General features: G+C 43.6%; 1 protein-coding gene across 3 annotated transcripts in view; it reads right to left on the reverse strand.

Annotated features, from left to right (window-relative positions):
* Nucleotides 1-12,823, reverse strand: part of Sfxn5 (sideroflexin 5) — a 110,679-nt gene that overhangs the window by 86,348 nt on the left and 11,508 nt on the right. For all 3 annotated transcript variants that reach the window (XM_047522467.1, XM_047522465.1, XM_047522466.1), the window contains exon 3: nt 56-133. In XM_047522467.1, coding sequence (XP_047378423.1) covers nt 56-133 — 78 coding nt within the window. The remainder of the gene's footprint in view (nt 1-55; nt 134-12,823) is intronic.

Here is a 12,823-nt window from a genome sequence, read left to right on the forward strand (position 1 = left end):
AAGTTGTCCTTCCTTCCCCTTCCCACCTGCCTTTGCCCACCTCCAAAGGAGTTACCTGTTCATTGGTGACCCCTGGTCGCAGGGTCCCATGCTTGTAGTCCTCCAGTAGCTGCACAGCTTCTCTGAGACGTCTCTGCAGAGGAGAGAAGAGGCATTGTAGGGCCACAGGTTCAAAGTTCCTAAAAACCATTTCCAAGTAGAACCACATCAATATCAAAGTGACAATGTTTAGGGTATATAAGGCTTCAGTCCTCAGTTCATGGGACACACAAAAAAACAACAGGAAGAAGAGCACCTAAATGTCCTTCCATAGGGAAACCGCTGGGCAGTGATCTTTTAATAATATCATGGAACATTACTGGGCAATTTAAGAAGTGCATTTAAGTAGAAGCTGGGCACCAGTGGTGCACACCTGTAATCCCAATGGCCTGGCAGGCTGAGGCAGGAGGATCCAGAGTTCAAAGCCAGCCTCAGCAACTTAGTGAGGCCTTAGGCAACTTAGTGAGATCCTGTCTCTTAAAAAAAATATTTAAAAAGGTTGGGAATGTGGCTCAGTGGTTAAGCATCCCTGGGTTGAATCCCTAGTACCAAAAAAAAAGTAGTGGTGAAGTAGAGGGCTGAGGATGTAGCTCAGTGGTAGGGCACTTGCCTAGTATGTGCAAGGCTCTGGGTTTGATCCCCAGTACTGTAAAAAAAAGAAGAAAAACAAAAACAAAAAAACCAGAAGCGAAATAGGGATAGAGGCGATTCCATGGCCACATCTCCAAAATATTTTGAGAGAGAAAGCAAATTGTCAAATAGTACAATGCTACTTGTTGTATCAACAAGAAAAACAAAATACACATACAAAACAACATTTTCCATGAGAATATTGTGTGTGTGAATGCATCAAAAAGAGCTAGGAGGAGACCCAGCAAAGTGGTGACAGATTCTACCTTAGGGCAGGAAGGGAAAGCTCAGACTCAGCAAGGGGTATCAGAAGGAACTTTAACCTTCTGATTAAAAATTTTGTAGGGAGGATATATTTATATTATGCTTTTATAATCTCTTTTTAATATTTTTAAAACACTGGCAGAAATGATCTACTAGAATACATAGGGTGACAATAACAAAGAGAGGAAAGACCAAGCCACGGTGATGCACACACATTGACCCTGCTGCTTGGGAGCTGAAGCAGGAGGATGGCCAGCCTGAACAATTCAGCAAGACTTTGTCCCACAAGAAAATAAATAAAGGGTTGGGGGTTCAGCTCAGTGGTAGAGCACTTGCCTAGCACGTGTGAGGCCCTGGGTTCTATCCCCAGCACTATGGTGTGCGCATGTGCACACACATACACACACAAAAGAGGGTTGGATGGTAATGGTATGATTTTTAAAATCTTAAAAACTAAAAGAGATAGCAATAATGATAGGAGGTAGCCTTTGTCCACCAAGGCAGGCATACTCACATAGCCTGCAAATAACTAATGGTAGAATGGATAAGTAAATCATATCATATGCATGCAATGCAATATTATAGAGCGACTAAAAGAGTAAATTACAAATACATGTCACAATGTGAACAAATCTCACAAACCTAAAGTGGCAGAATGTATCTTGCAAAGGTGGCCACTTCAATATCTCCACCTCCCATGATCTAGAACCTTCCCATATCCCGTTTGAAAGGTACACTATGACCCATTCCCTTGATTCTGGTAGGTCAGATTTGTGACTGCCTCAAATGGAGCAGTAAGGTCTGCGATGTCTGAAACTAGATTAAATTAGCTGGCACTTCCATCTTGTTCTCAAGAACGTCACTCTTTTGAAACCCAGTCACTATGCTATAAGGAAGTCCAAGCAACTTAGTGAACACCCATGTGCACAGGAACTAGACCCTGGTGCACAGCTCTACTGATGATCCACCCACTGACAGCCACGCTTACTTGCCCACCATGCAAGTCAGCCATCTTGAAATGGACCTTCCAGGTCCTCCCTGCTGACATGCCACCCTAGCCAATTCCACAGACACAAAGAAAAACCATCCCCCCTAAGTCCTACCCAAAGTGAAGTTCAATGAGCAAAGTAACTGATGATTGCTTTGAGCTACTAAATTTCAGGGCGAAAGGTTACATAGCAATAGAAGGCTGATACATGCAATGATAAGCAAGAAAAGACACAAAGGATTAGACACAAATTCAAAACTATGCAAAACAACCTAGGGTGGTAGAGGTCATTACAGCATTACACTTGAAGGGGGACCCTGACCAGGATAAAACACACACAAAAATACTTTAGGGGAATAAAAATGTTCAATGTCTTGATTTGTGAGTAGGTCATATGTATCAAAATTCATTAAGACATATATTTAGTTTTGCATTTTGATGTATATATAGTATATCTCAAAATATTAACAATAAACAGACAATAGTGATAGACGGTAGCTTATGTCAAGGACCTGATAAGGAATCCAGATGCAGGAAGGGCCACAGTGGGGGGAAAAACTCACTGAAGTTACCTTGTTACCTTTGGCCTATGGAAAAAGTCTGTCTGGGGACAGGAGTATAGAGACCTCAAAACAAGCTCTTGGTCTACACAAGGAAGCAGTACCAGGAGGGGAAGCCAGGAGGCAGACAGGGCTGCTGAGCTGGCAGCTGGCAGGGGGCGGACGCTGAACAGCCACTGGCTTTGCCACACAGCAGGAATAACTTCCAAACCAGAACAAACCAGCCAGGCCCCTGGGCTGTCAGGCCTGTGTGTACAGGACCTACAGCCAGCACTGGTCCAGTTCAGGCCTGGACCACAGCAGAATCACTGGCAGTCAGGAGCCAGTAAAGCTTTCCTTACTTAATGGCCTAAGGCTGGGAAGTACTGTCCATTTCCTTTTAAATATATGGATGTCAACTGTCACACTCCAAAGAGTCCTTTCCTGGAAACTGCTCATTTCCAAAGTAGAGATAGCTTTGTGGTGGCTGTTTTGTTTTGTTTTTGGTTTCTTTCCCCCAATTATATAAGCAATTCATGATGCTTAAAGAAAATGCCAGAAAAAAAAAAAAAAAAAAAAAAAAAACAGGACAGCACAAAAAACTCAGTTTAAATCATCCATTCACATACCACTGTGACAACTGCCAAGGTAAGGTTGATTTTCTAGCTAGAGTTAATACATTTTGGTCTTCAACAAAATTGGATTCTGCTGATTATTTTAACTTGCTTAAGGTCACACAAATAGTAGGTAGGTGATTTAGCAGTTGAACCCAGAGTTTAGCCAGATGCTTGCTCTGCCCACTCTCCCCCACCTCCAGTACCCCCAAAGCCTCCAAGTGATGGGGCAGGCTGCCCAGGCCAAGCCTGCTTCTCCCCTCGGCCTCTGCAGGCCTGGACAATGCATGCTCTACTTTCCAACACTGAATGGTGAATGGCCCCGCGTTCTCATTATTTCTCCCACTCTAGGGATTCTCCCAGGTTCCTATAACAACCTGGCCAGATTCCATCTCATTTGACACGGTCATCAAAGGGAGTCCTCCTGCCAAAAGAAAGTTCCAATGAGCTCTGATTTTGGCAAAGGGTGTGGGTAAGGGAGAACTAAATTTAAAGTTCCTGAAGACAAGTCTGAGGGTCCAGGACTGCAGGAAGCTGGGTCAGGCTTTTCTGCCTCTGGGTTCCCTGGGTTGGTTTTGGGCTTACACTTCTCTGAATACCAGGAGGCAGGGGTTTCAGGTCCTGTGGGATGGGCAAGGCCCCAAGCCACCTGTCTAGAGAGGTTCCTAGACTTTGCTGTTCTGGTGGCTAAGTTCACAGAGACTTGGGGCCTCTGAGGAGGGTCTCCCGGCTTTACACCCTCCTCCCACTGCTGCATTGTGAGGCTTGGCAGAAGGGCCAAGGAACCTGAGGAGGGGGAAAACTGGGCAGGAGGTTCAGGCAGGGTAAGCTGTGCAGGAAGTCTTTTCAACCAGGAACAAACAGGCCAGCAGCCCCTGAATGCAAAAGCTGTGAGGGTCCCTGCTTGGCCCAGAGACAAGGCGGTGCCTGTGTGGAGCCCTGGGCCTGGAGGAGAGCAGCCTACGCTGCTGCCTGCCCAGCTCTTCTCCATCACCAACCCGCCACAAAGCATCACCGTGAGAGCCTCTCCTTTCATTTGACAGGGGCAACGATCTTCAGGAAGTTCTCTGCAAATGCCTGTGCCTGGAAGGCTTGCTCCAGCAGCAGAGAATTTGAACAGAGGAGAATCCCAGCTCTTCTGGGCCTGCTCCGAGACCCCAAGGGGAGACGGGTAGGAAGCAAAGAGACAGGCTTGGGGGTTAGGGTGTTAGAGGGGAATGGGGATAGAGGGACCCAGGGAGGAAAGGACAAAGGAAAGTTGGGGAAAGAGTCATCAGAAGCAAAACTAATCTTTCCCGAGCACCACAGCCCAATCCCCAAAATACAGATGGAGAGTTATCCCTGAATAGTTGAGGGGGGATGTCAAAATGATCTAAATATTTAATTATAATACTATTTAACACATCTAATACAAGATGTTAGTGATGGCACATGGAAAAGAGGTGAATAGCATCCAGAAATATTTCACCACCATCTCCCTACCCCTGTGAAGGGGCTCACTGACCCTGTGGGTGGCACTCACGTGTTTCCTCCCCTGGATCCTGCCATACTGTTCCCTTCAGAAGAATGCCTTCCCTCCCCAACAGTCCACCACAGCCCCATCTATCCTGCAAGGCTCAGTTCTACCTTCTCTGAGCATCTTCCAATGTTCCCTCCCCTTCTCAAATAGAAAGGATTTGGTCTGCACCTCTCTGAGGTTCCTACCACTAACCAGTCATGTGCCTATCTTATCTGTCAGAGAGGGTAAGGTGCAGGAGCTATTGGTTTTAAGAATCTGCAGTATCATAGAACTGACCCTGTCCCCACCCATCACCAACACAAGGGCGTGCATAATGGACATTTGACAGAATGAAGAATCTCGGCTGTTGAGGGGAGAAGTGAACAGCATAGTCGGGATTTGGATTTCAGGTTCCAATGCAGTAGAACAAAATCCCTCGGGGCTGATGCTGGGATCTGAGACCACGCCCCTGTTCACTCAAGACAAGGGTGAGAATATTCCTCTGCACAGAACCATCTTGGCCATCCCCATGCTGAGGAAACTTCCTTACCCAAGTTCCCAGAGAGGGTGGGTGGCACCTACAAACCCAAGAACCCTCAATCCCAGTTCTGAGCCACTTTCATGAGATAGCAGCATGGAAGCACCTCCTGTACTCACAGCAACTACCTCTAAAAGAAGCCACAGCAGTGCCTGGAACTGCCACAAAGCTGATGGCCACCTGGGCAGCATGCCAAGGTAAGAAAAGGAAGAGACTTTTTATTCTTATTCAAAGCTGAACCCAACCTGACACAGAAAAAAATGGAGAGGAATTCATCTTAAATGTGTAGAGGAGGTGGGTACATCGGAAACCTGGGCATTTCAGGAAAAGTGAAAAGTTTGAGAGTCCCAGAGGTAACACAACTTTAAAGAAGAAGTAAAGAGGGCTGGGATGGGGGAGAATAAATGGGCAGTTGGATGCATGAGATGTCAGGTTTGTCAATTCATGCCCTGACCATTCAGTAGCTGGTTGCTCTCACAGGGCTTATCGGGTCTACTGGAAACAGGGCCACCATTATTTTGGTGGGGGAATTGAACCCAGGGATGCTCTACCAGTGAGCTACATCCCCAGCTCTTTTTATTTTAATTTCGAGACAGGGTCTTCCTAAGTTATTTAGGGCCTCACTAATTTCCTGAGACTGGTCTTAAACCTGCAATCCTCCTGCCTTAGCCTCCTGAGTGGCCAGGATTACAAGTATGCACCACCACCTGGGCTAGGGCCATACATTTTTATCACAGTTTAATCATAATATCATGACTTCCAAGTGGTGGAACTCGGGGGCCAAAGTTAATGGTCATGTGCAGGCAAAGTCCCAAGTCCTTTTCTTGTCTTTCACTGGTAATTCTATGCCCCTTCTTACTCCCTCCTAGCAGTTCCAAAATCCCCAGAGTTAAAACTGTCTTTAATGGGATGGGTATTTGACTTCCACCATTGATAAGCCTCCCTCTGATAAGCCCCAGGAAAGGGGCTTCCAGTCACCTTAGGGAGACTATTGAGGTAAACTGTTACAGTTCTGGTAGCATGACAAGTGATGCGTTACTTCAGGACATAAATCTATCCAGCTGTCCCAAGAATGTTAAAAACAACCATGGCCTCCAGTCTGCTTCTCCTGTCTTTGGGAAATTATTATTTAGAAAATGAAGTTAGCAGAAATGAAAAGTGATACGCCTGACACCATTTTTTGTAGAAAAGCAAAAGATAGACAACAACCTATCTGTTAGAAGTCTAACAGGAGATGATTATCTATACTATAAAACAGGATCTTAAAAAATTACTTAAAAGACTTAGAAATGAACAAAAGGAAAAAAAACAAGTACAAAGTATATGTTGGATGTAATAAACAGGCCAAAAATGTAGGCAGATGGACAAAAATTCAAAGTGTATTAAGGATTCTGACTCATGGCAATTGGGAGTATAAACTGAGGAAATCTTGGTACAGGTTGGTAAAATCCACAGGGCAATTGGGAGATTTTTACATATATATATGTATACATATATTTATACATATATATATATATACACACATATATATATATATCTCAAAAACTTTAAAGTCTTTCATCCAGAAATTTCACTTCTAGGAGTTTATCCAAAGAAAATAAAGTGCAGTGAGATTTATGTACAAAGATATTTACTGCAATGTTATTTGTAATGGCAAAAGATTTGAAACCACTTAAATGATCAACAATAGAGAAAATGATTAAATAAATTTTAGAATAACCATATAATGAATTATTATGCAGTTATGACATTTTAAAACAACATTTAATGACAAGAAAAAAGGCTCATGATATATGCTTCATGGAAAAAAGGATGCATCATGTATACATACATGTCACATATGATTTTCCATCTCTCTTGCTATATATATACACATAGACACACAGATATAGATATACATATACATATTGTATAAAACATCCCAAGTTTGTACATATACATACTCCAAAATGTTAATGGCAATTATTTCTAGCAAACCAGGCAAGATGGTATGTGCTTTTAATCCCAGCTACTTGGAAGGCTAAGACAGGAGGATGGCAAGTTCGAGGACAGTTTCTGCAAATTAACTAGACCCTTCCTCAAAATGAAATAAAAAGGACTGAGGATGCAGCACAGTGGTAGAACTCTCCTGCATCCAATCCCCAGCACTGCAAAGTTAATTATTAATTAATTAATCCTAGCAATCGAGATTATGAGAAGTTTTTATTTTTCTCTTTGTGCATCTTCCAGTATTTAGTGATTACTACCTGGCTCTCACCACATCAGAAGGCATGTAACATTTTTTCACAGTTGGCTAATTTTGGTCACCTGGTTAAAGCATATCTTCCAAGCCCTTTAGAAAGGTACCTCTTCCTCTTTGTCATTGCTAAGTAAGCAATCTGCTGGTGATACTTTGAGAGAAAATAAATACTCTGTTTCTCAATAAACCTCTACTCTACAGAAAGAGCATCCAATAATGCTCCTGACAGGAATGGTTACTTCAGAGAAAGTTACACAAGGTTATTTCCTTCAACAGTTATTAGCTGACATTCTTCTGCAAAGAACTTCCCCTCCCCACATTTTTAGTATGACTACAGACTCATGGATTATTTTTTATTCAATGTGTTAGCATCTATTGCTGTTCTTTTTTTTTTTTTTGCGGTGCTGGGGATTGAACCCAGGGCCTTGTGCTTGCGAGGCAGGCACTCTACCAACTGAGCTATATCCCCAGCCCCTATTGCTGTTCTTAATGCTCAAATTATCCCAAAAGCGGCCAGTGGATTTTCTTTCAAGGCAATTCCTGTCTGTGTCTTTCAGCACTTCCTTATTTTCTACAGCAACTCTCTCTGCCTCTGACCTGATTTTACCATCTCTCCAAGGAGCCCTGGTTCCTTTTGTGGGTAATGGTATTTAGAAACCAACATTTGAATGCCAGGTGTGTTCATCGTTATTGAAGTGTCATTATATCTAGGCCCTTTCAGTGAACACAACGAGGAAATTAGGAAATATAATGTAAATGTGTGTGTGTCAATCATGAGTTCATACTGATACTTCCAATTCAAACACAACAGTACACAGTTCTTTTTCTTTTCTCCTACTCCATATTTCTATCTCCCTACTCCCCCAGTGAAAATCCTGGTTCCATTATCAGTATAATTATTTATTTATTCTATCCAACAATATATCGGACATTCTGTTTTGTTTCAGGTTACTACACCAATATTAGTATTGAGTTGATGTTATTAATATTATTCCAGTTAGTTTTCTATGCCCTTCAGAATGATAATATGTCAACCCTTAATTATTGAATTCAGAATAGCAAATGCCTTCCATCTTTAGTCCATAATTAAGGTAACTCTAATGCCACATGGTAGAGACATAGATCTAATTCCATGGCCTTCATAGAAGGCTGAACTCTCCACCTTGGGTTTCTGCAAGCTCCTGGTGGTTTCCTTCTTTGGACCTGATGCTGCACACGCTGCACACCATACAGCAGGCTCACAGCCCTTCAAGATTCCCCAAGTGATCTACTCTTACAGAGATTTCGTGAACTAAGCAGATTTTATGGACAACTTCTTGGGAATTATGGTGGAAGGGGCAATAGTGCAAATTCACAACTTTGATAAACGCAGTACAATCTTAAGTCCAGCTATACCTCTGCTATGGCATTTTTTGTACTGGTTTTCAGCTCACCCTGGGTTTCTTGCTCTTCTTCCCACTGTTTTCTCCTCCTCTTCCTTCACTCTCCCATCTCCTTTTAGGATCAGAAAGCACAATTCTTCCCCTGTCAAACAGAGCAACCTCCTCCTCCTCTGAAGCCTTTGTTTAAGGCATTCTTAGAACAAAGACAGCCTTCTTCCTAAGAGAAATTATGGTGAATAAAATTTCCTCCGCCTCATTACACATACAAGGGTTGGAATCTTTTTAAAGCTTGGTCAGTTATAAATTGCAAACGAGCAGCTGCAAAACTCTCTCAAGATGAGTCTATCCATTGACTCAGCGTATGCCCCTCAGAACCGGGTCACAGATGGCTCATGCTACCCAGGATCTTTCTACCCTGGGACAAGCTCCAGTTTCTAGAGCTTGTGTCCTCCCACCCTACCAATAAATGGGCCATCCACATCTCCAACTGGGCAGCCACTGCCCCAGACTTCCTTCCAGGACACCAGCCACAGGCCCTGGGAGAGAAGCAGTGTTTTGTAGATCTAAGCCCTGTTCTATGTGGATGGTGCCAGACCTGCCCCATGCCCTACAGGTCAACGGGGGACAGGCTTAGCTCAGAGGCTCATCTAGCTGCTTCTAATTTCCCCTTTGACCTAGGCAAAAAGTCTGCTTGTGCTTGAGCCAGTGAGTGAGGATCAGGGCCACTCACCAACTTGCCAGCCTGGAGGTCCCATTCAGGGCCCTTCCAGAGCCCAGAGTTGTTTTGTACCAGGGATTGAACCCAGGGGCACTTTACCACTGAGTTATACCCCCAGGTCATTTTAATTTTTATTTTGAGACAGGGTCTTGCTAAGTTGCTAAGGCTGACCTCGAACTTGCAATTCTCCTGCCTCAGCCTCCCAAGTTGCTGGATTACCAGTGTGTGCCACCCAGTCCTTCCAGAGCTTTTAGGGTCTAGAGTATCTTCTTGGAACAGAAATTTTGCAAAAGGCTGACAAGTACTCCTGGAAATAATCTGCGACTCAGTTACAGTGAGGCAGGGAGGTACAGATCTTTCTGGGGAACCTATTAGATCTCAATGAGGAGAAGGAATGTGTGAAATTTTAAAAATATTCTAAAACTTCTGCTGTGTTGGTGTTTTTGTTTTTGTTGTTTTTGGTACCAAGGTTTGAACCCAGGGGTGCTTAACCACTGAGCCACATCCTCAGCCCTTTTTATTTTTAATTTTTTTTTTTGGGGGGGGGTGCTGGGGATCGAACCCAGGGCCTTATGCTTGCAAGGCAAGCACTCTACCAACTGAGCTATCTCCCCAGCCCCTTAAATTTTTTTAAATACTTTATCTTTATTCTCTTAGATCAGTCAAGTTTGTTCAGAACATTACAATAGGCATGAAGGGGAAAATAAATTCATTTTTAAAAACTCAACGTGTCCAAAGTATATTATATGAAACTATGACATTACCTCTTAGAAAAAGAAAGCATTCCAAAATAATATCAATATTAATTTTATGGTGAAAGATCAAGATCAAAGTATGGCATGTGCAATGTTTAAGTGCAATAAGTATTTTCCTTCCAATTAATTTACAGAAGTGCAGAGTGGTGCATAAGATTTGAAGTATTCACCCTTTTTATTTTTGATTTTGAGACAGACTTGCTGAGTTGCTTAGGGTCTCACTAAGTTTCTGAGGCTGGCCTTGAACTTGCCAGTCCTCCTGCCTCAGCCTCTCCAGCCGCTGGGATTACAGGCATGAGCCACCACACCCAGCTGCCTTGGTTATTTTCTAGTCAGTAAATATTTAAGTTTCTTTGACATTTCAATCATTTTTTAAAGCATGTTTTTTCATTGATTGAGAGGCAAAACAGACCAAAATTGGTTTAGTGATGTATAAGAATATTGGGGTTTTCAAAATGCAAAAGCTGAAGAAAAAAAGATGTGGCTCAAGGAAGAGAAGTGTAAAATGAAGTGGTCTGAGGATGGGATGGTGGTGGACTGAGAAAAGGGAGGGTGTGGGCCCCCAGCCCAAGTGGCATGTTACCCTGTAGCTCATCCATCCCCAAATCCCCTGTCTGCTTTTGGTAATCAGGAGGACCACTGAAATACTTCCTGCTGTGGTTTAGATCTGGAATGAGCCCCAAATGCCCAGGTGTTGCATGTGTGGTCCCCAGTCCAGGAGGAGGTAGAACCTTAGGAGGTGAGACCTAATAGAAGAAAGGTAAGCTATGGGAGTATGCCCTTGGAGGAGAAACCGGGACCAGCCCTCCTCCCACCACGCCCCTCACCTCTACCTTCCTCCCTCCCGCCCTCCCTCCATCTCTTCTCAGTGGCTATAAGATGAGCAGCTTTCCCTGCCTTTTCACCAAAGGCCAAAAAGCAGCAGGGTCAAGTGACCATGGACTGAAATAACTGAAACCATAGTCAAAAAAACCCTTTCCTTCTTCTAAGTTAATTCTCTCAGGTATTTCATCATAGTAAGGAAAGCTAACACACCTCCCTACCTCCCAAACCCCCTTCTGCCATTCCTCAATGGACTTCAAAGTCCACCATTAGCACCTCCTTCTTTTGAGCTAAGCTTTGGCCTCTGCTACCTCCTCTACCAAGCAGACAGCATTTACACTGGGATTTCAGAACTACAATTGTACCTCGTTTTGCATAGTTCTGAAATTATCTAGTATGACATATTACCTAGGCTAGGTACGTATTCTCTCTAGTTTGGAAAATTTTTTATGTAATTGCATTGATTCCGTCTTAGAAGAATCCACGCAGAGAGCCTAAAAGTTCAGCAGACTTGCCCTTAAGATATGGTAGCCCAAGAAAGCAAGTAAGGCAGCCAGTCAAATAACTGAGCTCTTTGTCCTTGCAGAGATGCAGCAGGAAATTCATATCAGGGTAATTCCAACATTCCACATTACTGGGCTGCTACCCATGCACACTGGGGGTAGGTCTAGGTCCAAGTGTCCAGCAAGCCTTGTGCTCCCTCCCACCATGACTGTTCTGTTAATTCCAGGGCTGAGCAAAGGCATTGCTCACCACAGAGAAGTGCAGTGAAGGACTGTCCAATAGGAAGCTGCCTCAAAGGCTCAGGGCATGAGTGGCCCAGGGTTGGAGCTCAGGCTTTCTGCTGGCTAAGAAATCTCCAGGGAATTCCCTAAACTCAGGTTCCCTGAACAGGAATGCAAACTGGCTGAGAATACGGGTCTGGAGACAAGCATACCTGGATTCATACCCTGGCTCCACCACTGGCCAGCACCACATGCATGAGACTTAACTTCTACTGCTTATTCATCTGTGAAATGGAATGTATAATCGTATCTCCCGCTTACAGTGGTTTTAAGTTAATCTGATGAGCTAATACATGCAAAATGCAAAATAATAGAAACAGAAAATAGATGGGTGGTGGCCAGGGGCTGGGGTCAGGGGAATTGATTATGAAGAAGCATGAGGGAACATGTTAGTGTGATAGAAATGTTTTACATCTTGATTGCAGTGATGGATACATGATGTATACATTTGCCCAAATTCACAGCACTGTACACCTAAAAAATGTAAATAATGTCTTAATAAACCTGACACTAAAAGCCATTAATGATTGTTCTGTAGGAGAAGAGAAAACTGGGTAGGGAGTATGATTGAAGGATCCCTTTCTGTCCAACTTATACACATCTCTACTGTTTGAACTTTCCCTCTCTGGGATCAGGGGAGCACCCCAGGGCCTCAAGCATGCTAGGCAAGGGCTCTACCACTGAGCTACAGTCCCAGCCCTATTTGAACTTTTAGAATGAGCATGTAATTTATGTACTTTGTAATCAATAAGTTTTTAAATGATAATAATAACAATAACAATGCATCTATCTTTAAGGACTGTTGTGAGATCTAAATGCAATAATATGAAAGAGTATATGGCACAGTGAACGAACTCTAGGGAGGCAGGCAGACAATGTCGCCTTTGTCTCGTTGCCCACCTCCCCATCCTCTTCACTCCCTCACCTCCACCCTCTGTGGTCCCACAGATGGCCCACACATTCTGCAGTGACAAGGTACAGAAGCCAAGGGGTTTCTGTTGAGAATGACAGC

Source organism: Sciurus carolinensis, chromosome 13, assembly GCF_902686445.1.
Source record: "Sciurus carolinensis chromosome 13, mSciCar1.2, whole genome shotgun sequence".
NCBI classification, from domain to species: domain Eukaryota; kingdom Metazoa; phylum Chordata; class Mammalia; order Rodentia; family Sciuridae; genus Sciurus; species Sciurus carolinensis.